This window comes from Quercus lobata, chromosome 8 (assembly GCF_001633185.2).
Source record: "Quercus lobata isolate SW786 chromosome 8, ValleyOak3.0 Primary Assembly, whole genome shotgun sequence".
Classification (NCBI taxonomy): Eukaryota; Viridiplantae; Streptophyta; class Magnoliopsida; order Fagales; family Fagaceae; genus Quercus; species Quercus lobata.
The window spans coordinates 58,041,412-58,065,803 of NC_044911.1; the positions used below are offsets into that span (position 1 = coordinate 58,041,412).

At 39.5% G+C, this 24,392-nt stretch overlaps 2 protein-coding genes across 2 annotated transcripts; both read left to right on the plus strand.

The window, feature by feature from the left end:
• Positions 1-7,946: 7,946 nt before the first annotated feature.
• On the plus strand, positions 7,947-9,140 carry LOC115955981. The gene is made up of 2 exons (XM_031074412.1): positions 7,947-8,660; positions 8,777-9,140. Exons 1-2 carry the CDS (start codon positions 8,061-8,063, stop codon positions 8,894-8,896), a joined length of 720 nt encoding a protein of 239 aa, XP_030930272.1. The 5' UTR covers positions 7,947-8,060; the 3' UTR covers positions 8,897-9,140.
• An 11,149-nt stretch (positions 9,141-20,289) lies between these two features.
• LOC115957128 lies at positions 20,290-21,396 on the plus strand. Its single transcript, XM_031075354.1, has 2 exons — positions 20,290-20,490; positions 20,926-21,396. The coding sequence occupies exons 1-2, from the start codon at positions 20,290-20,292 to the stop codon at positions 21,394-21,396; spliced, it is 672 nt and encodes a 223-aa protein (XP_030931214.1).
• The last annotated feature ends 2,996 nt before the right edge of the window (positions 21,397-24,392 follow it).

The window sequence follows — 24,392 nt, forward strand, 5'->3', positions numbered from 1 at the left end:
ATATTCCCTCCTCAGTAAAAGAAAAGGAAAATTCCTCAATTACTTGCCTAATTAAAAATGTACAAAGATTGGGTAAGGTAAATTGTAAATTACATCCTTAAAGTTTGGAGGTGTTTGAATTTTACATCTAGAAGTTTCAAAATTTAGAATTTACCCCTTGAAGTTTGGGGTGTTTGGATTTTACACTTTAATGTTTCAAATTTTAGATTTTACCCATTGAAATTTGGAGATATTTAGATTTTACACCTTAATGTTTCTGAATTTGGATTTTACTCCCAAAAATTTGAGTGTTTGGATTTTACACCCCAAAATCTGAAACTTTAAGGTATAAAATATAAACCTCTTAAATTTTAGGCAGTAAAATCCAAACACTCTTAAAATTTAAGAGGTGAAATCCAAATTTTGAAACGTTAGAGTGTAAAATTAAAATACCCCAAAATTTTAGGGAGTAAAATCTAAATTTTAAAATTTTAAGGTGTAAAATTCAAACCCTCAAATTTTAAGAGTGTAATTTATAATTTACCCTAAACATTAACGACAAAGCTTTCCATTTAATTGTTGTTTTCTTTGTCTTTTGACTAAGAAAGGTTAATATATTGTTGTTTTCTTTGCCTTTTGACTAAGAAAGGTTAATCAAAGGTTTGGTAGGGGGCAAAATTCATTTTCACAAGAGATGGAAAAGCAAAAAAATTAAAAAAAAAAAAGGAAAAGGAAAAAATAAAATTCAAAGAGAGTACATGCAATCATACCTCGCATTAGCATAGGACACAACAATGGACCCAAGCTTTGCCCACTTGCGTTAGTCCTCAGTCTGTGGCCGACAATGAGATTTCATTTCTTGGAAAGCCAACGGCTTTTCGGAATTTGTAGCAAGAGTGAAAACTGAGTAACAATTAAAGAAAAAAAAAAAAAACTGTAGAAACAAACTTTCTTTTTTAGTAAAACACAAAATATATTGCCTTCTCTGCAAACAATTACAATTAAATTCAATGCATCGGTTGAATTTAATTAGAGTATCTAGGTAAAAATGTCTAAATAGCTTTAATTTTTAAATTATGTAATGAAACAACCCATTTTCAAACTATGTAGTTGTAAGGACGCGATTCGTGACGGACCGTAACAGTGTCGGGTTCGCACGTGAAAAGGCCCCTAACAATATCATTTGTAGAGCGTGGGTTTGAAAGGCTAGGCCTTGTTCGATAGGCGGTGGGTTTTTCGCGGTGTTCGTATGAACTTAAGCTTTCCTACACCCCTGGAGTCTTTCTCCTGGAGGTGGGCTAGGAGGCTCTGGTTTCTGGCCATTTTTCCCAACCCCCTCTTTAGGTTACTTGTTTTTCCTTTTATATTCCCCTGCGTTCATTGTCCTTCGTCCACGTATAGGGTCAACCTTTCCAAGATTGATACTTGTCCCATCAGCCCATATTCAAAGTCGTTGGGGATGGTTGTAAAAGCCAAAGAATGCGGCTCTATCAGGTTTAAAGCATTGAATGGCAGTAAGGGCAGCTTTCCTTGGATATTTTAGATCTTTCTTCCATGTTCCAGTCCTATACCGTTTTTACCCTTCCCTTTGGAGGCACTGTGGGTCTGCCGAGGACTGAACTACCCTCGGCGGTACCCAAAGGCTATTTCGTTGAACTTGGGCCATAATCCTCCTCGGCCTGGGCCTTTGGACTCTCCCTGGGTAGAGGGGCCTGGCCTATAAATCATTTGCGCCCCACATTAGCCCCTCAAAACCCGGCTGTCCAACCTCTGGGCTGGACAGGGGGGTTTTGGTGATGCCAAACTTCTTCCTATGGCCCAATCCATTCGGCCTATTGAACATGCTGGCGGCGCTTCATATGCCCAAGAGGTGCACCGGTCTATGAGACAGTTTTTAATTTCGCGCTTGATGCATTCTTATCGCTTGGGGTATTCAAAACGCGCTTTGAATAATCACTATTTACGAGACTACTTTAATTCGACGGTTTATTTTGATGGGGTGGAGAAGCAGAACCGGCGTGTTTGGGTTTGCTGATTCCTTTGGAGATCTGAACTTATTAAATGCCCCCCGCTCCGCCCTCTGTATAAGTAGGACAGGAGGAGGTGATTGTTTTTACCAAAAATCCCTTTTCATCCTCCTGCGACTCTGGAATACTTAGCCTCCCTTAAGATTCGGTTTACTCGCCGGTTTATACACTTAATCGTAAAATACTTTACCATAACGACAAGGGATGCAAAAGTCCCACCCCTCCCAAAAACGCCACGTTCCGATAAAGTTTATCATGGCTCGATCGGGACAAGGATGGCGAAGACTCAAAATCAACCTCATCCTTCTTTCAGTCAAAATCCGAAGCAGGGACTCGTCACGTCAAACTTTCGACGTGACTGAGTCGAGAACACCCAAGATCGTTACCATCCGGCTCCTCACGAGCGTACCTAATATGGCACTGGCGTGTTAGGAGTCAGGGCGGAGGCAGGGGCTAAGTGCTTCTGCTTCTCCCTCTTTTGCTCCTTGGTGCCCTTCCCCTCCCTCTTCTTATTGTCTTCCCAGCACCAGTTCCGCCCTGGTGCTGTTTCTTTTCTATCTTTTATTCCTCTCTTTGTCTCTTCATCTCTCTCTCTTCTTCTCCTCCTTCTTTACTCATGTCCTCCATCTTCTTTATTCATCCCCCTCATCTTCGTCATTGATTTCTTCCTTACTATTTCCTTCTTCTTCATTCATTTTCTTTTTTAAAGTGAGTCCCTCTCTCAGTATGAGCAGCAATGAGGCAGAGATTGGAGAAACTTTGAAGACGAGTTTAAAAGACGCTTGACAGTTTACTTTTCTGTACTACAGATGTAATGGTTGCTTAGGCAGTTTACATTTTGTATAGGCTCGTTTGAGTCCCTTTTTGTATGTTGTAATGATTTTTTTATATTAATAAAAATTGTTGTCTACCTTATTTCGCATGTTATGTCTCTATGTTTTCATAAATTTGCAAGCGCTGCTCGGCACAATAATATAGCATCTAAATCAATGACGACTAAGACCAAAATATTTGATAATAAAATGATGTCGCCATAGCTTTAATAGAAGTGCTTGGCACAATAAGGCCGACCCGTAAAAAATAGTACTCACCCGGAACTAGCCGAGGAGAGAACCGAAGGCTTGATGCCGTGTGAGAAATAGCCGTCCGAGGACATATCCCCTACCAAATGAATAGCCCTCTTATACGACTAAATGCTGGGGCGTTCCACCCCCTTCCTTGCACCTTTATTGGCCTTAACATTTTATGGTGTTTAAGCCGTGGATGAAGTGACCTGACATTTTTACCAAGTAACCTTTCTTATGAGAGTCAAACCTTTTCTTATCCAAGTATTTGGTTTTCCCATAGGCTTGAGTCCGAGGACCATGCAAGGCCTTGGTTCTGTCCAATAACTTGTAATTTTTATAATTTTTCGTACTTGGCTTCCCCATAGGCTTGAGTCCGAGGACCATACAAGGCCTTGGTTCTGCCCAAAAACTTGTAATTTTTATAATTTTTCGTACTTGGTTTCCCCATAAGCTTGAGTCCGAGGACCATACAAGGCCTTGGTTCTGTCCCTGGGCCCATATGCCGAACGGGCCTGGGCCGCGAATTTACTGGGCCCACAAATTAAGAGGTGTTTCCATAACTTTTGATCACGCGGTACCTTTTGGCGTCCCAGTGTTCGAGGTGCACCTTCTCGAGACTCCTTTAATCTCAGGGTTGCAGACGACGTTGGAAGTCGAGCCAGAGACGTTTTGTCTGTAGCGTTCCTTGGGACGCTGCGCGAATTAAATGCCACCACCTTATCTTTTAACATAAATAGGAGAGAAAGTTGCTCTTTTTCACACACAAATCCTTCAGATTCCTCCCTTAGTTCATCATGCTTGAGGCAGAGATTGGGAAAAAGGAGCTCCCTCCGCCACAAAGGCGTCATGTCCCCCCGAGACTCAAAGTAGGGAGGTACGGGCCAAGGAGGTGCAAGTTCAAGGGAGCATTCCATTTCGTCATAGGGGAGGGGGTCCTCTTCCCTCTTTTAGTCAAAATCCGAAGCAGGTTCTGGTCATGCTAGTTTTTCGGTATGTCCAAAGAAGGAATTTCCACCATCAGCACTGTCTACCTTGTGGCAGGCAAATTTTTGTGGGGGCTTCCCAACCTCAAGCTCCTAGCACCTTTTCTGTAGATGGTGTTAGCCTGAGGTCAGGTTCTTTGGCTGCCTGAGTTATGGGCATGCAGAGGTGTCGAGGAATGGTTTCCTTAGATAATAACTTGGCGCAGTAGCCAACCTCTCCTCTGAGCTGTCCCCACGGCCTTCTCTCCACTCGCTTGTATTTTCCTTTACTTATGTGGTCAGTTTTAGTGTAAGCTTGTTTCAGCTTTTCATTGTACACTGTACTGTTCCTTTGTCTTAATAAAATATGTGTCTATTTCTCCATACATATCTTTCTTCTCCGTAACAACTACTTTATGCATGAATATTAAATGCAAGCTTGCCCTTAAGGATATTCCAGGCAGAAAAAATGCTTTAACACGGGTTCCTACTAATTTAAACTCACAAATATTATCAAGTATAACAATGGTAACTTTCAATAAATTAAATTCTTGGAACTAACCGGGATAAGCGTTGAGTACTACGCGATGCATGCTAGACCAATGTCCGAGAACGATAATCTCTAAATAATTCGTCTGAAAGGGTAGCTAAGTAGCGAGGGACTTTGGTTGTGCTTTTGGGGTAATATGTTGCGCCGTATCGCATCAACCCCTTTGATACTGGGGATCCGAGGGTAGACCGAGGAATCCGCGCAATCAAGGTATTAACCCGTCTGCTAACGCGGAGTTCTCTTCGGAGGGATTTCGAGGTTTACGGGCCATAGTTTTTTTCTTTAAATAGTTGGTTCCTCATCCAAGTAGTTGGTTTCCCCACAGGCTTGAGTCCGAGGACTTTGCAATGCCTTGGTTCTGTCCAAAACCTAGTTTTCCATTACATCAGGTAGTTGGTTTCCCCTGAGGCTTGGGTCCGAGGACCATGCAATGCCTGGTTCTGCCCAAAACCTAGCTTTCCACATCCAGGTAGTTGGTTTCCCCTGAGGCTTGGGTCCGAGGACCATGCAATGCCTTGGTTCTGTCCAAAACCTAGTTTTCCACATCCAGGTAGTTGGTTTCCCCTGAGGCTTGGGTCCGTGGACCATGCAATGCCTTGGTTCTGTCCAAAACCTAGTTTTCCACATCCAGGTAGTTGGTTTCCCTGAGGCTTGGGTCCGAGAACCATGCAAGCCTTGGTTCTGTCCAAACCTAGTTTTCCACATCCAGGTAGTTGGTTTCCCCTGAGGCTTGGGTCCGAGACCATGCAATGCCTTGGTTCTGTCCAAAACCTAGTTTTCCACATCCAGGTAGGTTGGTTTTGAGGCCCCTGATGGTACTTAGTTTGGTCCGTGGACCATGCAATGCCTTGGTTCTGTCCAAAACTAGTTTTCCACATCCAGGTAGTTGGTTTCCCCTGAGGCTTGGGTTCGAGGACCATGCAATGCCTTGGTTCTGTCCAAAACCTAGTTTTCCACATCCAGGTAGTTGGTTTCCCCTGAGGCTTGGGTCCGAGGACCATGCAATGCCTTGGTCTGTCCAAAACCTAGTTTTCCACATCCAGGTAGTTGGTTTCCCTGAGGCTTGGGTCCGTGGACCATGCAATGCTTGGTTTGTCCAAAACCTGTTTCCACATCCAGGTAGTTGTTTCTGAGGCTTGGGTGTGACCATGCAATGCTTGGTTCTGTCCAAAACCTAGTTTTCCACATCCAGGTAGTTGGTTTCCCTGAGGCTGGTCCGAGGACCATGCAATGCCTTGGTTCGTCCAAAACCTAGTTTTCCACATCCAGGTAGTTGGTTTCCCCTTTCCCCTGGCTTGGGCTTGTCCGAGGACCATGCAATGCCTTGGTTCTGTCCAAAACCTAGTTTTTTCACATCCAGGTAGTTGGTTTCCCCTGAGGCTTGGGTCCGGTGGACCATGCAATGCCTTGGTTCTGTCCAAAACCTAGTTTTCACATCCAGGTAGTTGGTTTCCCCTGAGGCTTGGGTCCGAGGACCATGCAATGCCTTTGTTCTGTCCAAAACCTAGTTTTCCACATCCTGGTTTCCCAGAGGCTTGGGTCCGAGGACCATGCAATGCCTTGGTTCTGTCCAAAACCTAGTTTTCACATCCAGGTATCCCCAGGTTGGGTCCGGTGCAAGTTTGTCCAAAACCTAGTTTTCCACATCCAGGTAGTTGGTTTCCCCTGAGGCTTGGGTCCGTGGACCATGCAATGCCTTGGTTCTGTCCAAAACCTAGTTTTCCACATCCAGGTAGTTGGTTTCCCCTGAGGCTTGGGTCCGTGGACCATGCAATGCCTTGGTTCTGTCCAAAACCTAGTTTTCTCTTTGTGTGGGATCTTGGCTTTAGGGGAGTTAGCTCCTCGGCCAAGCCCCTAGAGTTTATCCATACGGTTAACGTTACCAGGTGCCTAGTTTACTCTTTACAGGGGACCTTGGCTTTAAGGGAGTTAGTTCCTCAACCCAGCCCCTAGTCAAGAAACATAGTCCCTAACAGAACTTTATACTAGAACTCTATAATCGACGGTTAGATATAACGAAGAAACTCTATCGACCCACTTCCTATACCAACACACAAGCCTTTCCCACAGACGGCGCCAATTGTAAGGACGCGATTCGTGACGGACCGTAACAGTGTCGGGTTCGCACGTGAAAAGGCCCCTAACAATATCATTTGTAGAGCGTGGGTTTGAAAGGCTAGGCCTTGTTCGATAGGCGGTGGGTTTTTCGCGGTGTTCGTATGAACTTAAGCTTTCCTACACCCCTGGAGTCTTTCTCCTGGAGGTGGGCTAGGAGGCTCTGGTTTCTGGCCATTTTTCCCAACCCCCTCTTTAGGTTACTTGTTTTTCCTTTTATATTCGCCTGCGTTCATTGTCCTTCGTCCACGTATAGGGTCAACCTTTCCAAGATTGATACTTGTCCCATCAGCCCATATTCAAAGTCGTTGGGGATGGTTGTAAAAGCCAAAGAATGCGGCTCTATCAGGTTTAAAGCATTGAATGGCAGTAAGGGCAGCTTTCCTTGGATATTTTAGATCTTTCTTCCATGTTCCAGTCCTATACCGTTTTTACCCTTCCCTTTGGAGGTACTGTGGGTCTGCCGAGGACTGAACTACCCTCGGCGGTACCCAAAGGCTATTTCGTTGAACTTGGGCCATAATCCTCCTCGGCCTGGGCCTTTGGACTCTCCCTGGGTAGAGGGGCCTGACCCATAAATCATTTGCGCCCCACAGTAGAAAAATACCATTGTTTTGGAACTTGACATTAGCAATCATATTTTACTACTTAGATATTTCTCAAAAAAAAAAAAAATTTTTTTTTTTACTACTTAGATTTTTTTTTTTTTTGAAAATTTTGAGCAGAAATATCAAGTTCCACTTATAAATATACATAAAACTCAATATTATTAATATCAAGTTTCAAAAGAGTGGTGTTTTGTTAGATAATTTGAAAAGATGGCCCTTTGACTACATAATTTAAAAATTAAGGGCTATTTAGCTATTTTCACCTGAGAATCTAACTGAGTCCCAAAAAAAAAAAAAAAAAAAAAAAACCTAAATTTTAGGATTCTAAAGGACACAACATATTTTCAATTGATGCATGATAATAGTGCTAATGGTAGGCCCCTGTTGAAATTGATTTTAATCCAATCAAGATATGCCATGTATGAATTGTGACAAAGAATTGTCCGAGCTGGGATTTACTCGGTCATCTAAAACACAAGGAATACAAGTCTTCTATACTATTTTTTATGTTCTATTAATCATAACTTGTTACGTATTTATTTAACATTTTTTTTTAATAAAATAGTTAAAGTTTAAAATAGGAAAAAAATAAACTATGATCGATAAAATATAAGGTGAAAACAAAACGCGGTATAAAGGATTTGTATCCAACAACAAGTGTATAAACCGTCAAGATGATCACAGACTCACAGTAATTATTGTACATCGTTTTTCCCAGCAAAGTTCTAGAGAAACCAAGCTAGACAGTGTCCATGGCAGCTGTAACCAAAGTGAGTTTAAAACTTATGATAGACACAGAAAGACGGAGAGTGGTTTATGCTGAAGCAGGCAAGGATTTCGTGGACTTCCTCTTTTACATTCTTGCCCTGCCCATTGGAACTCTCATTCCGCTTCTCGATCAAGAAATGGTGGGCAGCTTGGGAAACATTTACAACAGCATTGCAAATGTAAGTACAACTTACCTTCGACCAAACGTGAACAAGGAGTCTCTCCTGAAGCCCATGGCATACTTCTCTGGTGGTACTGGACTCCCTCTCCATTTGCCAAACGTTGAATCATCCAGGAAATTGTATATGTCCTGCAAGTGCCTGCACGTTTCTGATGAGTTCAACACAATATGTGTGTGCGGGAGATCTATGGACGAAGAGACAAAATATATTGGCACACCAAGCGCAAACAATCCCTATTCCAGTGTGGGAGATTATGTGAAAGGAAAGGTAACATATATGGTGACGGATGATCTGGCCGTGAAACCATTATCCACAATTTCTGTTCTCACACTGTTTAACAAGTTTAATATCAAGGAAATAGGGGTTCTTGAGGAGAAAGTGGTCGATGTGGGCATGGATGAGGTATGTTAATTATGTATGTCATTCTTTGCTTTCTGCTTTATGTGAGGGTACCAATCGTGGCTTTACGTACGAGTGCTAATTCTTTTAATTTGCTCCTTTATCTGGTTTGTTGCTAGGTTGTGAAATTGCTCAAAGCTTCTCTGCTGACTAAGAGTATTCTCACTGATGTCTTCCTCTCGGTTGTGAAAGAGGAAGTTGATTGTTCAAAAAAAGGGAAAGAGGAAGATGATCGGTGAAAGCAACTTAAAATTTAAGTGCAACAATTCTGTGGGATTGCAAGGAGGTGTTTTAGTTTCAAATATGTTATAAAAATATTGCTATGTTAGTCAAAACTGGTGTGAAAATGTAAAGGGGATCGAAGCATGCTTGCTCTTCTTAATTTTTTTTTCTTTTTTCTTTTTCAGAGTGCTCAATGTTTCAAGAGATGAGATGTAAGTATGTAAAGTTTCTATTAATTATCTAAGGATATTGTTTGGTATTGCCGAGTTGTGACCTCCCCAGTTCGGTCTTGAGGATGTGACTGATGACTTGAGGCAATTAAAGTTGTTTGAGTCAACTGCTAAGTGCTAAGTGCTAACACCAACAAGACCAATGTCCATACAAATGGGTATCAAAATTCAAACTTGAGTGCTGCATGTACTACCTTATTCTTGCATAATAATAAGTGGCAATATAAAAAAACCTTATTTGGATAGTTTATTGTCCAATAATAACAATTGTAGCCTAAATGATTTTTTTTAGAAGTCTAAAAGATTTTTCAATAAGCTCAACTCATAAAAGTCTCTTGTTGATGTGAGATTTAAATCCTGCTTATAGTTAAAATCATTGTCTTAACTTGATGATAAGAGTAATTATCATGGAATGAGTGAACATTATAAGTTAATATTATATCCTATCTTATAAAAGAAAAAAAATTGTTTTAAATATCACAAAAATTGTCTTAAATTTTTTTTTTAAAATGTTTTTGGGCTCCATTTTACTATACCTGGGAGTATTTAAGAATTTTCTCCTTTTTTTGAGCTGACTACCGCCACCAGTGTTTATGTTTCCATTTTAACAGTCAGCTCAAAAAAAAAAAAAAAAAAAAATGTTTCCATTGTAACACATCCAACAGTAATCAAATGAGAAGTAGCCTTCTTAGGGAAAAAAAAAGTTACCCTATTATGGCGGTGTCAATGCTAATCAATAATTACTGTTCCTAATTGATTATGTCTATAATAATTCTTGTTGACTATTAAAAATCCTCACGGGATATTTGGAAGTTTATAAGTATCAATAATTCCAGCTCCTAATTGATTCCGTCAATAATACCTCCTTGTATACTCTAGTTGACTTGGGTTCCTGATCTATTTAATTTCTTGATTTTATCTATTTTTATTATATTTCCAAGTCTGATTAAAATCAATGTGCGGTGTTCTTATAAAAGGGCACATATGTTAATTGTTATGTCTTATTAATAAAACCCTTTTGATTTTCCAGAGCTGCTGAAGTTTTCACTAGGTCAATCATGGCAGTAACCAATATGAGTTTGAAACTTGTAATAGACACAGAAAGCCACAGAGTTCTTTTTGCTGAAGCAGACAAGGAATTCATCGACTACCTCTTTCACATTCTCCGTTTTCCCCTCGGAACTATCATCCTCTTCTCAAAAAACAAGGAATGGTGGAGCTTTGGAAACATTTACGATAGCATTGAATATTTGAGTACCACTTACCTTCAACCAAACGTGAACAAAGAGACTCTCTTGAAGCACAAAGTAAATATCTGTGGTGGTACTGGTGACCCTCTTCTTGATCTTAGGCCCAAGGTTCTTTTATTTGTCTCAAACTCATAACAATGGTTGTTATAATTCCAATTCTTGATCTTAAAATCCTAAGATCCTACTCTATAAAAACAATCCCGATTGGCGTAGAATCTTTAATGGGATAAGGGTGGCATGGGATTGTGATTCTGGACAAAGGAATGTAAAATCCTATGATTATTCTCTATAAAATCCTAACGATCTTACCCCATAGATCAATTTAGATCTGTGTAATATCATTTATATAGCCTTTTAAGAAAAATCAACATCCATTAAATTGATCTATGGGGTAAGATCGTTAGGATTTTAACATGCTCCTTAATTACTATATACTTACTTTGCACTCTATATATTTGTACTATACACATACATGCTTATATTAAAAGACAATTTTTGTCATACAATTTTAAATTTAGAAATTTGGAAATTATTTTCTCTCGTGTCTCTTCTTCTTTTTATATCTTTCCTTTATTTTTACCAACATTATAATTATAACAGATAATGATTCTCAAATAATAATAATAATAATAATCAAAATCATCAACGTAGATAGTACTAGGCTTGGCCCATCAGGATGGTGACAATGGGCCCTAATATGTAAAGTTTTGTCCACTAGAAGGAAAATTATGAAAAGTTAAGTACGGATTAAAGAAAAGTCCACGATTTCTGGTCGACAATGTACTGTTGTTGCACAGGAAGAGCAAAATTATAGGTATACAATAATTGAGGTCTTGAAATGTATTTTAAGTCACAACGTGGTAAGTTGTGATTAATAAATATGTGATGGTGAGTTATATGAGGATATTTTTATCATTTATAATTCACCATATGATTAATTGTGATATAAAATTGTGTAAATTTATGTATCTTTAGTATTACTCTATTTATGATTTTTTTTTAAAAAAAAAGCGTTACTTTATTTACTGCTCTTTATTGGACCATTTTTCAGTAATTGGCTGTGAGTTTTATCTCTTTTTTTTCATGGCTCACGTTAGAGCTTGGACAAAGTTGTGGCACTGCATAAGAAGGTCAAAAGGGTCTCATCAATGTTAAAAAATAGAAAAAATAAATAAAGATTTTAAACTGTATTATAAATTTTTTCTTAGCACGCCTGTCCTTATATTATAAAAGTATTGTTGCAATAACAACAAATCATATATATATATAAATATATATATACTTTTTACATGAATATTAAGTATTTTTAACACTCACATATAGGAAGAGGGAAAAAGGTCATAAAAAAACTGACAGTAGTATATATTTAAAAGGACCTAGCTCTTGGATACACAACACAGACTTTAAACCTTTTTAACTCACAACCAAATTAGTGGAAGTTGTAGTTTTAGACTACAACCAAATTTGTAGCCAAATTTTTTCCTTAATTTTTAGTAGTAATTAAATTCATTTATTGAATATTAATACTTATGATATTACCAAATAAACATTAAAATTTTTTAATAAGGAAAGACCACCTAATATATCTGTTGAGGAAGACCAAACCTTTAAGGTGTGTTTGGTTGGAGGTGGAATACGGTGAATGGAAAATAATGGAAAGAAAATAGGGTGAAAAATAGGTTTGTGTGTTTTTTTGATTGGGAGGGAGAAAACAAAATTTTTAGGTGGGGTCCAGACATTTTTTACCCAGGCCCCCACACAAAACTTTTTTTCTCCAAAATGAAGAGAAACGAGGGATGAAAATGCTGGCTCAAAAATAACCTTGACTCTTTGCTCTCACCTGCCCCACCTAATTCTCACTCTCCCGGCACTCATCATTAGTCTCTCTTCAGCCTCTTCACAGCAAAGACGCGTCCTAGCAAAGGCGCATCCTACAATTTTTATATAAACTTACATGGATTTCTTTTGTTGCCCAGTTTTTCTAGAACTTATATGGGTGGCTTTTGTTGCCCAGTTTTTCTTCCTAGCAAAGACACATCCGACAATTTTTATTTGGCTTTTTTTTTTTTTTTTGATATGTATCATACAATGTTTGTTACCCAGCAAATTTATATTATATATAGCAATAAAGAAAAATAATATAAATTTATATGTATACTATTGTAATTTTTATTATAATAATAAAGAAAAATAATATAAATTTATATGTATGATGTGTTAATTTTATATGATTTAATGAGTACAAATAAATCTATTTCTTACACATGACATGTAAGCACGAAAGTTTCTATTAATTATCTCCGGATAGGTGTATGTATTATGTAAGTTTCTATTAATTATATATAGGACAAAGTTTAGTTACAAAATTGATTGTAGCTTAAGATTACAAACTTACTCAATAAAATAAATACTACAATATATTTTGAAAATCTAACTGTTGAATTGCATGTTCTTTACGCCTTTAATACACATGTTAAATTTTGTGTCAATCGGATATCATTTACTATATGATTTATAAGCTTATATTTTGTGCATAATTTTAAATTACAAAAACTTGCAATTTAAAAAATTTATTGATGACATAGCTATTGATCTTTAATTTTCTTGAAATTTTGCAAGTATGGAGGATATAAGAAGAAGATATAATCCAATGGTGGATTTGTCAAAATTCACATATAATAAAAAGATATTAAGTAAGTTTGTAGCCTAAGCCTACAACTAATTTTGTAGCTAAACTTTTTCCTTATATATATATATATATATGTTTGGCCAAGAAATACATCATGATATTTCTAATAAGGACATCTATGATTCAAATATTCTCACTACCAAATATCCAGTTATATGAAAAAAAAAGAAAAAGAAAAAAGGATCTTTAAAAAAATTTAGAATGGCCTCTGAAGTCTGAACATTTACTTCGAACCAATTATTCCTTGGAGGAGGCCACCTGACCAAGTCTACAATTGGCTTGCTGTCATTATGTCATATCTACTTTGAGTAAGCTCCTTTGCTCTTCGAACCAAAGTCAGAAGACCTTGTTCTTTTGCACCTTACGCACGTCATTTCGTTTCTTCCGCATGCAGAATCCACAAGATGGTGTGGAAATATTTCGTATTCTGATATTGGGCATTATCAAACCACTAATCCAACAAATCATTAAGCTCCAACTCAAATATTGACAAGCAATCAAAAACCAACTTGTTAGCGTTTCACACCCTGCGAGCATATATAGGGGCGTTTTTCTATTCAATTCATGTTATTGATGCTTTGAAACACATGAAGAATTGGTTATTATTATTTTTAATTCCTAACACGTCCACTGGATTTATAAGGTTCCAATTAAATGAATTGAACTTAACTTCTTTTTTTTTTTTGAGGGAGAATTGAACCTGACTTCAATTGAATGAATTCCAATTACAATATTCAGCTCAATCAATTTATTGTAGGGGTCCAAACAGTATTTTATAAAGCTTGATATCACAACTTCTTAAAAGGAAGAACAAGAAGCATTTTATTCAGCCAAAGAAGGTAGCAATCCATTTGGGTTATGCGGATACTTACGAAATACATAATACATAATACAAAGGGCTTGTTCATATCCTGAGAGGGGAAAAGGGTACGTGCTGCTTAATTAAATTCTTTACCAAATCTTAAAAAAAAAAAAAGGAAAAAAGAAAAGAAAAGAAAAGATGCTTCTTATTTTTGTTTTTTGTTTTATCAATAAAGCAAAGCAAAGAGGCTTCAGAATTTGCAAAGTCTTCTATTGCTGGGCTAATTAAAAAGTACATAATAGATAAATCTCTGTCCACTAAAGAAAAGTTATAAAGGGTTACATACGGATTAAATTCTTTTTACAAAAAGAAGAAAAAGCGTGACTCAAGGCCTCAATTTATGGCCGACAATGAACTGTTGTTACATGGGGAAAGCCAAATTTTAGGGACATAATATTAAAAATTTTAAGACCATATAAAATTTCATAATTTGTGGTGGATTGTGAGTAATTGTGAAAAAATAGTAGGTTTATATAGAAGTGATAAGTAGTCAATTATATTTTGACACGTAATATAATTGTAACAAAAATTATATCAAAGCTGGAATGAGAAGTTAACATAGAGATTGAATTTCTTGGTGCAAAAGTTGTGTTGTATCCAAAATGTTGTTATTTTGTTGCAAAGAAGTTTTAAATCTCAGCCTAAGTGCCTGAAGATGACTGAGGGCATAACGCAACTAAACTGCCTCCCCCACCCCCTCTTTTTGGTGCCAATGTGCATAATATATAACTTTCTTGAAACTCAAGGGTTTTTTTTTGGGTCTTGGGAAAAATATTTGTTGTTTTTGAATCTGTTTTAATTGATGTGATTTTTTTACATGGTCTTTAAAAATTTCATAGAGATCGACCTGGCAATCTTTAATATATTATATATATATTTTAAAATTTTCCCTTTTTAGGTTTATGTTTTGTTTTGTTTTGTTTTCTTGGAAATGGAAAATTATTGTTGCGTTCGATGATTTACGTTGTTCTTTTTTTCAAAAGATTTCTATATCTTGGAAGATTTGTATCTGTACCAAGCTTTAGGGATAGGTGTCAACACATTTGACAAATGTGTTTTATGTTTATGATCATTTTGTGTGTTTTCAATTGAAAATTTCTGTTGTGTTGTCTAGTTTAAAAAAGTTAAGGAACTCACCGTCTACTTTTATTTATGATGGTTGGAGGGGATTTGAACCTTAGATGTATCATTTGAAAATACTAGGAAGAGCCAACCAATTGAGTTACATGGCTCCTTGCAAACCCATGTGTACTAGATGATTACCATTTGGTCACATCTTGTTGAGTCTAAGTGTCACTTTAGTTCTACTCAGTTGTATTTGATTTTGACGTTCAAAGATTTCATTTAGAAGGGTAGTCTTTCAGTTTATACCAATTATAATCTATAGCATCAATAAAGAGAGATGATCTTTATGTTTGAAAGAAAATGTGTTTTCAATTTTCATTGGATAAAGACTTACTATCTTATGTTCAGGGATGAAACCATTATTCAAGAAGTTTTAAAAGCTTATATTCAATTCGAGGTAATATGAATTCTAAGACTTTCATTTGATAAAGATTTATCATTGATTTTATATCCGGGGATGGAACCAAGAATATGACCTTAGGGGCCAAAGTATTAACCCAAGAATTTTTAAAAGCTTATATTCCAGTTCGAGGTAATATGAATTCTAAGCTTTTTCTTCAATCTAAGTATTACCTCAAACTGGATTCTAGGCTTGTATTTTAAGCCTTATACGTCATTATCAATTTAGCTCAACTTTAATCTATGTTTGCCTTTTATCAACCATTACTTGGTCTTTATGCTAAGCATCTGTGTATCTAGTATTTCTTATGTAAGTGCTTTCGCTGTTCTGTGATCATGTTCGATTTTAGTATTTGCTTTCAATCAGTTTAGTGTTAGGGTCAGTTTGGATTGAGGAGGAGAGAGAGGGAGTGGAGGAGAGTAGAGTAGAGTAGAGTTAACTAACTCTACTCTACTCTTCTCCACTCTCCTCCCTTAATTCAAATAGGCCATTAGAATGATAATTGAAGGTCTGATCTATTGTAGTTAATCATGACACAGGGAATAACTTATATTCATATTTCAGCACTTATGGCTTGTTTGGAAGTTAAAAAATGGAGGGGGAGTAGAATAAAGGGAGGGGGAGTAGTTCATTTACCTTGTTTGGAAGTTTTTTGAAGAAGAAGGGAGAGGGATTTGGAGGGGTTTGGAGGGGTTTCAACTACCTCTAACCCCTCATTTTTAATTCCCCCAAAATGGAGAGATTTGAAGGGAGAGTAGAGTTGATAAATTATTGTTCAAATGAATTTCTTAATTTACCCTTTCTTAATTAACAAAATTACAAATATATAACCTTTGTTTGTTTAATGAGAAAATAAATAATTTAATGCTAAAATTTTAGAAATTCAGAACCGGAAAAGCCACCAAAAACAAACACTTTTCTGTTTCAAAAAGTGTAACTAGGAGTTTTATTTTCTAACAAACAAAATACACAATACTCAAATTTCAATTCCTTTCCCTTTTCCTCCATTTTCAGAGCACCCAAACAGAAATTAAAGCCACGTAATTTTTCTCAGAATCTCACAGCTGTAACCCGAAAAAAGCACAACAAATTAGATGTCGTCGAGTCGTGGGTCGTCGCCGACGACGTCCAAAGGTCCACGTCGATCGCGGCGAACGAGATTGAGCTCAGGCACTTGCGGCGATGGGTTTGGAATTGGAGGTGAAGGAAGGGAGAGAGGAGAGGCGGTGTTTTGTTGGGGTTGAAGATGAAGATGAAGATGATGGAGTGAATGGGTAGACAGGGTAGAGTCTTGAAGTGATGGGTGTGTTGGGATTGGCGGCGGCGGCGGCGGTGGTGGTAGTGCGTTGGGGGAGGGAGATGTGGTTAGGACGGTGGTGGTGGTGGTGATTTTGGATGAGATGGTATTGGTGATCGGCCATGGTGGAGTTTGGAGTTGTGTTGTGTTGTGTTTTGCTTTGGGTCTGTGAAGTTTGGGTCATTGGGTGTTAAGACTCAAGAGAGAGATCTGAATTAAGGTGCTGAGCTAAAAAATGTGTAAATTTTTTGTTTTTATTTTGGTCAAGTTTGAAAATTTTTTTTTTTTTTTTTTTTTTTTTTTTTTTTTTTTTTTTTTTTAAATCTCATTCTGTTTTTCATACCATTAGGCGTTAGCACTTTTATATTTTAGCAATTAAGACATAGGAGAAAATGAAGAATTTTTTTGGATTTTTTTTAACTGATAATTTCAAGGTATTTGTTAAAAAGTAATTTTAGAAATTTTTTTTATAGAAAAAGAAAAATAATTAATTTTTTTAATTTTATTTATTCTTCTCAAAAAAAAAAAAAAAAATCACTAACATATTCAAGTTCAAAACTTTACAAAACTAATAAATTAATCATAGACTAATGTTATAAGTCCATTTTCAAATAGGGATAAATTTGTCTATTTTAATAATTTTCTTTCCTCTCCATCCTAATTTTTAAAACATCCAAATAAGAGAAATGACTAATTACTCCTTTCCCCCTTACTAATTTTAAAAACATCCAAACAAGGTGGAGGAGAATCATTCCCCTCTACTCTCCTCCTCACTACTCTCCTCTCCTCTACTCCCCTCTACTCTCCTCTCTCTCTAAACTTCCAAACAGGCCATTAATTTCTTAAGGATTGTAGTCATTGTATTTTTCATTGCTCGATGTTACTTGCATTACATAAAAAGCCACTCTTAAATAAGGCATATTCTGAACCTTAAACTCTAATCAACGAAGTCATATATCACTGGAAATTGAAATTCCAACTCAACCTTCACTACGAGCTAATGTAGAACATTAAAAATGGTCAAACTTAATGAAAATTTGGTTTTGCTCAAACACATGGAAATCTCAACTGACAGTAATTGTAGAAGTCTCCTTACAAGCAGCTGCATTGTAGATTATAAAAAAAAAAAAAATAATAATAATAATAATAATTGTAGAAGTCTCAAGTATAGATCGAGGCTCATTCTACAGAAGAAGGAATTGAAAACAAACCAAAAAACTTGATGAGACTATTTGTAAAATTGTAATTAGTTTCTTAGGAGTAGTGAAAGAATTTACACTTGTAAGTAATTTCCTTGTACTTTGTGATCAAATTTAATTCTAGCATTTAGTTATTGGTCATGTTTGATTTTGAATTATGCTTGCTTTCAATCAGTTTATTGTTAAAATGATAACAAAAGCTGATTTTGAATTATGCTTAGCTTTCAAATCAGTTTATTGTTGAAATGATAACTAAAGCTATGATCTATTATAGTTTACTTTGAATTAGTTAGATTAGGAACAATTCACTTCGAACTAGTTTACTTAATTAGAATCAATGGCACTGGAAATAATTGAGATACTAATTTCAGCACTTAGTTTCGTTTAGGGATTGTAGTCATTGTATTTTTCATTGTCAATTGCATTATGACAAAAAGTACTCTCGACTATGATATCAAGAAAATATTTGTTAAGGTATAAAATATATAATGCACCTTAACCACTTTTCTTAAGATATTCATTAACAAAAACCTTATTTATTGATGAATATGTATCTGTGGGGGCCAGTCAATCAACAGGCCCATTAAGGTGAGGATCGTTGGGCCTGTGGCCCATCCGAGGATGCATATCCGTTCGAGGAGGCCAAGTCAGGTCATAAGGGTAATTACCGAGGGGGGGGTGGTAGTCAATATCACAAAAGTAGAGTTCCGTATTTGTCCGAGGACACCATACTCCTCGGCAGTATGCGTCCGAGGACGATTAGGACGCGGTCTTGTTACAACCGGACCTCGGAATTATGTCACCACTGAAGATGAGATAACAGACCAAGGGTAAGAAAGAAAAGACAAACAAATATCTATAACTACAGCTGCCTCCGCATTAATTACCTCTCAACCAACTCTCTGACCGCATTAATGTGAAGGTGATACCTGAACAGTAAGGAGGCAGCCTTACAGCTGCCCATAGGAAGTTCCAAGAGGCGCTAAATGGAACAGAAAGAAATCCTCCGAACCCAACCTACACGTGTGTGGTGAGGATGGAACACAGATGGGGGTATATAAACTGAAAGAAGAACATGCAAAAGGGGGTTTTTGAACATAAAAGAGAAAAGAAAAGGAAAGACTGAAGAAGAAGAACGTGAAAAGCAAAAGAACTGTATCGATTACAAGAGAAAAACCGATTGTTGTGCCAGTTCTGGGCCTTCAATATACATGAGGGTGAAACTTTTTATTTCACAAAAGTTAATCTAATTCTTAATACCCATGCTCTACAAATTATATTGTTTGGGCCTGTTCACGTGCAAACCCAGTATCATTTTGGTTCGGTACAAATCGAGTCGTTACAATTGGCGCCGTCTGTGGGAAGAGCTTGTATTAACTTAAAAGACTTCCGGTGCAACGTTTCTGATGGAGAAGGCGGGTCCACACCACTATGCGGCGGGACCGCATCAGGAGGATGCCAACCCGCACCAGGTAGAGTCAAGGGGATCCTAGCATGGTGATCCCCGTAGGAGTCCCGAACGGAGAGAGGGCCATGAGGGGAGTGTACGTACAACTCATACTACCAGAAGCCACTCTCGTGGGAAGAGTCACGTCTCCCATGCAAAGCATGATGGGAATCTACAACGTGAGATTGCCGATTTGAAGAGAGAGTTGCGCCATGCCCGGCGGGAGCGCTCCCCACCTTGCTCCGAACCATCATCTGAGGAGTCGGATGGGGCTAGTTATAGGAGGAGATCGAGAACTCCGCCAAGCGAGACTTTCTCCTATGAGGAAGAGCATCGCCATCGACGTAAACGTAGAAGTCCACCTAGCAGGGGCTTGGGTAACGATGCCATGAACAAGGCCTTGAGTCAAATTTCCAGGTCGCCCTTTACGAAAAAGCATAGACGATGCGATTCATCCTCGGCGATTCCATCAGCCTACGTTCTCTCTGTATGATGGCCGTTCAGACCCGGTAGAACATGTAAGCTATTTCAGCCAGAAAATGGCTATCTACTCCAGGGACGAGGCTTTGATGTGCAAAGTTTTTCCATTGAGTTTGGGTTCGACGGTGATGTGGTGGTTCAACGGTTTAAGGGCCAATTCTGTTGGATCTTTCAAAACACTGACTCGGGCTTTTGGTGCTCGCTTTATCACATGCAGTAAGACTCCTCGGCCTTTGAGATCTTTGCTGGCTCTGTCTATGTGAGAGGGCGAGACTCTCAAGAATTACTCGGATAGGTACTGGGAAATGTTTAATGAAATAGAGGGAAAGAACGATGGTGTGGCCATAACCACTTTCAAAGCTGGCCTCCCAGCTGATCACGATTTAAGGAAATCCCTGACGGGTAAACCTGTTACCAGTGTGCACCAACTGATGGACAGGATAGATAAGTACAGAAGGGTAGAGGAGGATCAACTTCAGGGAAAAGGGAAGGCCAAGGTGATCCCTCAGGAGAGGAGGGATTTCAGGTTGGACCGTTATAATAGCAGCCGACCCTGGAGGGATTTTGTTGGGCAGTCGGGTTCGGCGGATGCCCAGGTGGTTAATGCAATATTTCGAGAGCCAGTTCAGCAAGTTTTGGAGAAGATAAAGAACGAGCCATTCTTCAAATGGCCGAACAAGATGGCGGGAGAGCCTAGGAAACGCAACCCGAACTTGTACTGCCACTATCATCAGGATCATGGGCACACGATGGATAACTGCAGGAATTTATGGGACCACTTGGAATAGTTGATCCGTGAAGGGAAATTAAAACAACTCTTGCATCACTCCAGTGGAAAGGCGAGCCAAGCAGGTTCAGAGGTGCGTGGGGATGCTTCATCAAGACTTTCTCTGGGTACGATTAACGTTATCTTTGCGGCCCCGGGAAGGACTGGATCTTGCCCTTCCAGGGTATTGTCGGTGTTCCGATCCCCGGCCAAGGATCATTCCCAAGCATTGAAGAGAGCCAGGGTGCATGTCCCCCTGATTCTGGGCTTCTCAGATGAGGACATGGTTGGGACCATATAGCCCCATGACGATACTTTGGTGGTAACGCTGAGAATTGGCGGGTACGATGTCAGAAGGGTGATGGTTGATCAGGGTAGCGCTGTGGATGTAATGTATCCAGACTTGTACAAGGGGCTAGGTTTGAAGCCAGAGGACTTAACAACCTACAATTCTCCTCTAGTAAGTTTCGAGGGAAGGATGGTCGCTCCCAAAGGACTGATTAGGCTGCCTGTGCAAGTAGGTACGGATGTGGTGGATGTGGACTTTATTGTCGTAGATGTTTTTTCTCCGTACACGGCTATCATGGGTAGACCTTGGCTTCACACCCTTAAGGCGGTCTCGTCTACTCTGCATCAGAAGGTGAAGTACCTGTCCGGAGGCCAAGTGTTGGAAATAGTAGGGAGTCAGGCGGCTGCTCGGCAATGCCTAGTAGCGGCTATACAGCATCGGCTAGAAGCAGAAACCTCAGCTAGGACCGATAATGAGTTATAGCAATTAAAGTCCCCAGCATCAGGCTTGGACGTACCAGCCGATGGGGTAGAGTGTGAAGATTTGGAGAAGGTAATTGTTGCTGGTGATCCGGAAAAATTCTTCCAGGTCCGGGCTAAATTGCCTTTGCAAGAGAAGGCGAGGTTGTTGGAATTCCTCCGAGCCAATGTGGACGTTTTCGCATGGAACCCGTACGAAGCCCCAGGGGTGGACTCGAATTTCATTTGTCATCGACTTAACGTGAATCCCGCCGTTATGCCCAGGAGGCAACCTCCTCGGCAACCATCAAAGGAACACGCCGAGGCAGTTAGAAGTGAAGTTGCCAAGCTCAAACAGGCTGGGGCTATCAAGGAAGTTTTTTATCCTCAGTGGTTAACCAATACGGTGGTAGTAAAAAGGAAGACTGGAAAATGGAGGGTGTGCGTGGACTTCACGGATCTCAATAAGGCTTGCCCCAAGGATCCATTTCCCATGCCGAAGATCGACCAGTTGGTGGATGCGACCGTGGGTCACCCTAGGATGAGTTTCTTGGATGCCTTCCAAGGTTATCACCAAATACCGCTGGCCGCCGATGATCAGGAAAAGACTGCTTTTGTAACCCCGATTGGGAACTATCATTACAAGGTGATGCCCTTCGGCTTAAAAAACGCTGGATCTACCTACCAATGCATGATGACGAAAATGTTTGAACCGCAACTGGGTAGAAATATTGAAGTTTATATCGATGATATGGTTGTGAAAAGTAAAGTGGCATCCGAACATATGGAAGACCTCACGAGTATCTTCGGGATACTGAGAAAACATAAGTTACGCTTGAATGCTTCAAAGTGCTCCTTTGGTGTAGGTTCCGGGAAGTTCTTGGGGTACATGGTGACCCATAGAGGAATTGAGGTGAACCCAGACCAGATTAGGGCCATTAACGATTTGCAAGCACCTCGGAATCCAAAAGAGGTGCAGAAACTGACGGGGATGACTGCTGCGTTGAATCGGTTCATCTCTAGGTCAGCTGAGAGGTGTCGTCCTTTTTTCCGCCTATTGCATAAGTGGTGAGGATTTGAATGGACCGCGGAGTGTGCTGTAGCATTCCAGCAGTAAAAAGAATACCTGTCCAAGCCACCCATCATGTCTAGCCCTGAGGTGGATGAGGTGTTGTTTGCTTATCTGGCGGTTGCCCCTCATGCAGTTAGTTTCGTCTTGATATGAGAAGACAATGGCGTCCAAAGGCCAGTTTATTATGTAAGTAAATCCCTCCATGAGGCCGAGGTGAGATATTTGCCATTAGAAAAGGCCATATTGGCAGTGGTCCATGCAACACGCAAACTTCCGCACTACTTTCAGGTCCATACCGTGGTTATCTTGACCCAACTGCCTCTTAAATCCATACTCAGAAGTGCTGACTACATTGGAAGAATTGCTAAGTGGGGCACGATTCTGGGTGTTTTCGATATCAAATACATGCCTCGCACCTCTGTGAAAGGTCAAATCCTTGCCGATCTGGTGGCTGAGTTCACCGAATGCCCAGAAGAAGTTAATGTGAATTAGGGTCACATGGGTGAAAAATCGGTTGGCCTAATATCCACACAAGGTGGGTCCTTTTGGAGGGTGTACGTGGATGGGGCCGTAAACCAACAGGGAGCAGGAATGAGATTGGTGTTGATATCCCCCGAGGAGGTCATCATCGAGAAGTCGATAAGATTAGGGTTCTCGGCTACTAACAACGAATCAGAATACGAAGCCTTGATAATGGGAATGAGTATGGTCCAAAAAATGGGTGGAAAGGTAGTGAAATTATTCTCAGACTCGAGATTGGTAGTCAGCCAGGTGAGAGGAGAGCTGGAGGCCCGAAACCCAAGGATGCAAGGGTATCTGGACCGGGTTAGGCGTATGTAAACGAAGTTTGAGTCTTTCGACTTATTGCATATTCCTCGAGGTGAAAATACACACGTTGATTCCTTGGCAACCCTTGCCACCTCCTCAGTACGAAATTTTCCTCGGGTGATCATCGTTGAGGACCTGTGTACCCCCACCTCACCAGAAAAGGAGGTTTGCCAAATCAATCAAACCAGTCTGTCGCCAAACTGGATGGATCCCATATTAAAATTTCTTGAAAGTGACATATTGCTCGAAGATAAGGTGGAAGCTGAGAAAATATGAAGGAAAGCTCCTCGGTATTGGCTATCTGAAGATAAAAAGTTATACAAACGGTCATTCTCTGGGCCATACCTGCTCTGTGTGCCTCTTGAGACAACAAAGTCAATCTTGGAAGAATTGCATGAGGGCATTTGTGGAAGCCATATAGGAGGAAGGTCTCTATCATGTCGGGCCATCACACAAGGATATTGGTGGCCAAATATGCAGAAGGAAACGCAGGAGTACGTTAGGAAATGCGATTAGTGTCAAAGATATGCTCCAAATATCCATCAACCGGGGGGAGTTCTTAACCCTCTCTCTAGCCCTTGGCCTTTTGCCCAATGGGGGCTGGACATTGTCGGCTCTTTTCCTAAAGCCACAGGAAACAAGATGTACTTGCTGGTCGGCACAGACTACTTCACTAAATGGGTCGAAACTAAGCCCTTGGCGAACATCAGAGACGTAGATGTGAAGAAGTTTATTTGGAGGAACATTGTTACGCGATTTGGAACTCCCTGCACTCTTGTCTCAGATAATGGACTCCAATTTGATAGCAATGCCTTTAGGGAATATTGTTCAGAACTGGGTATAAGAAACAGATATTCCACTCCGGCTTATCCACAAGGCAATGGGCAGGCTGAAGCTGTTAACAAAGTAATAGTCAATGGGCTTAAGAAGAGACTGGATGATGCGAAAGGAAAGTGGGTGGAAGAATTGCCACATATTCTATGGACATATCGGACAACACCTCGACGTTCAACGGGGGAAACTCCCTTTTCCATGACCTATGGGGTCGAGGTCGTCATCGCCCTGGAAACTGGATTCCCAACGTTAAGGACCAATACATTCTCTTCGGATAGCAATGATGC

What these genes read in the sequence shown, in the direction of transcription:
- LOC115955981 (XM_031074412.1), top strand. Translation starts at nt 8,061, where the DNA reads ATGGCAGCTGTAACCAAAGTGAGTTTAAAACTTATGATAGACACAGAA. An exon ending in TCGATGTGGGCATGGATGAG is followed by an intron (nt 8,661 to 8,776) that starts GTATGTTAATTA and finishes GTTTGTTGCTAG; the next exon opens with GTTGTGAAATTGCTCAAAGC.
- LOC115957128 (XM_031075354.1), top strand. Translation starts at nt 20,290, where the DNA reads ATGGACAGGATAGATAAGTACAGAAGGGTAGAGGAGGATCAACTTCAG. An exon ending in TTCGAGAGCCAGTTCAGCAA is followed by an intron (nt 20,491 to 20,925) that starts GTTTTGGAGAAG and finishes GGGACCATATAG; the next exon opens with CCCCATGACGATACTTTGGT.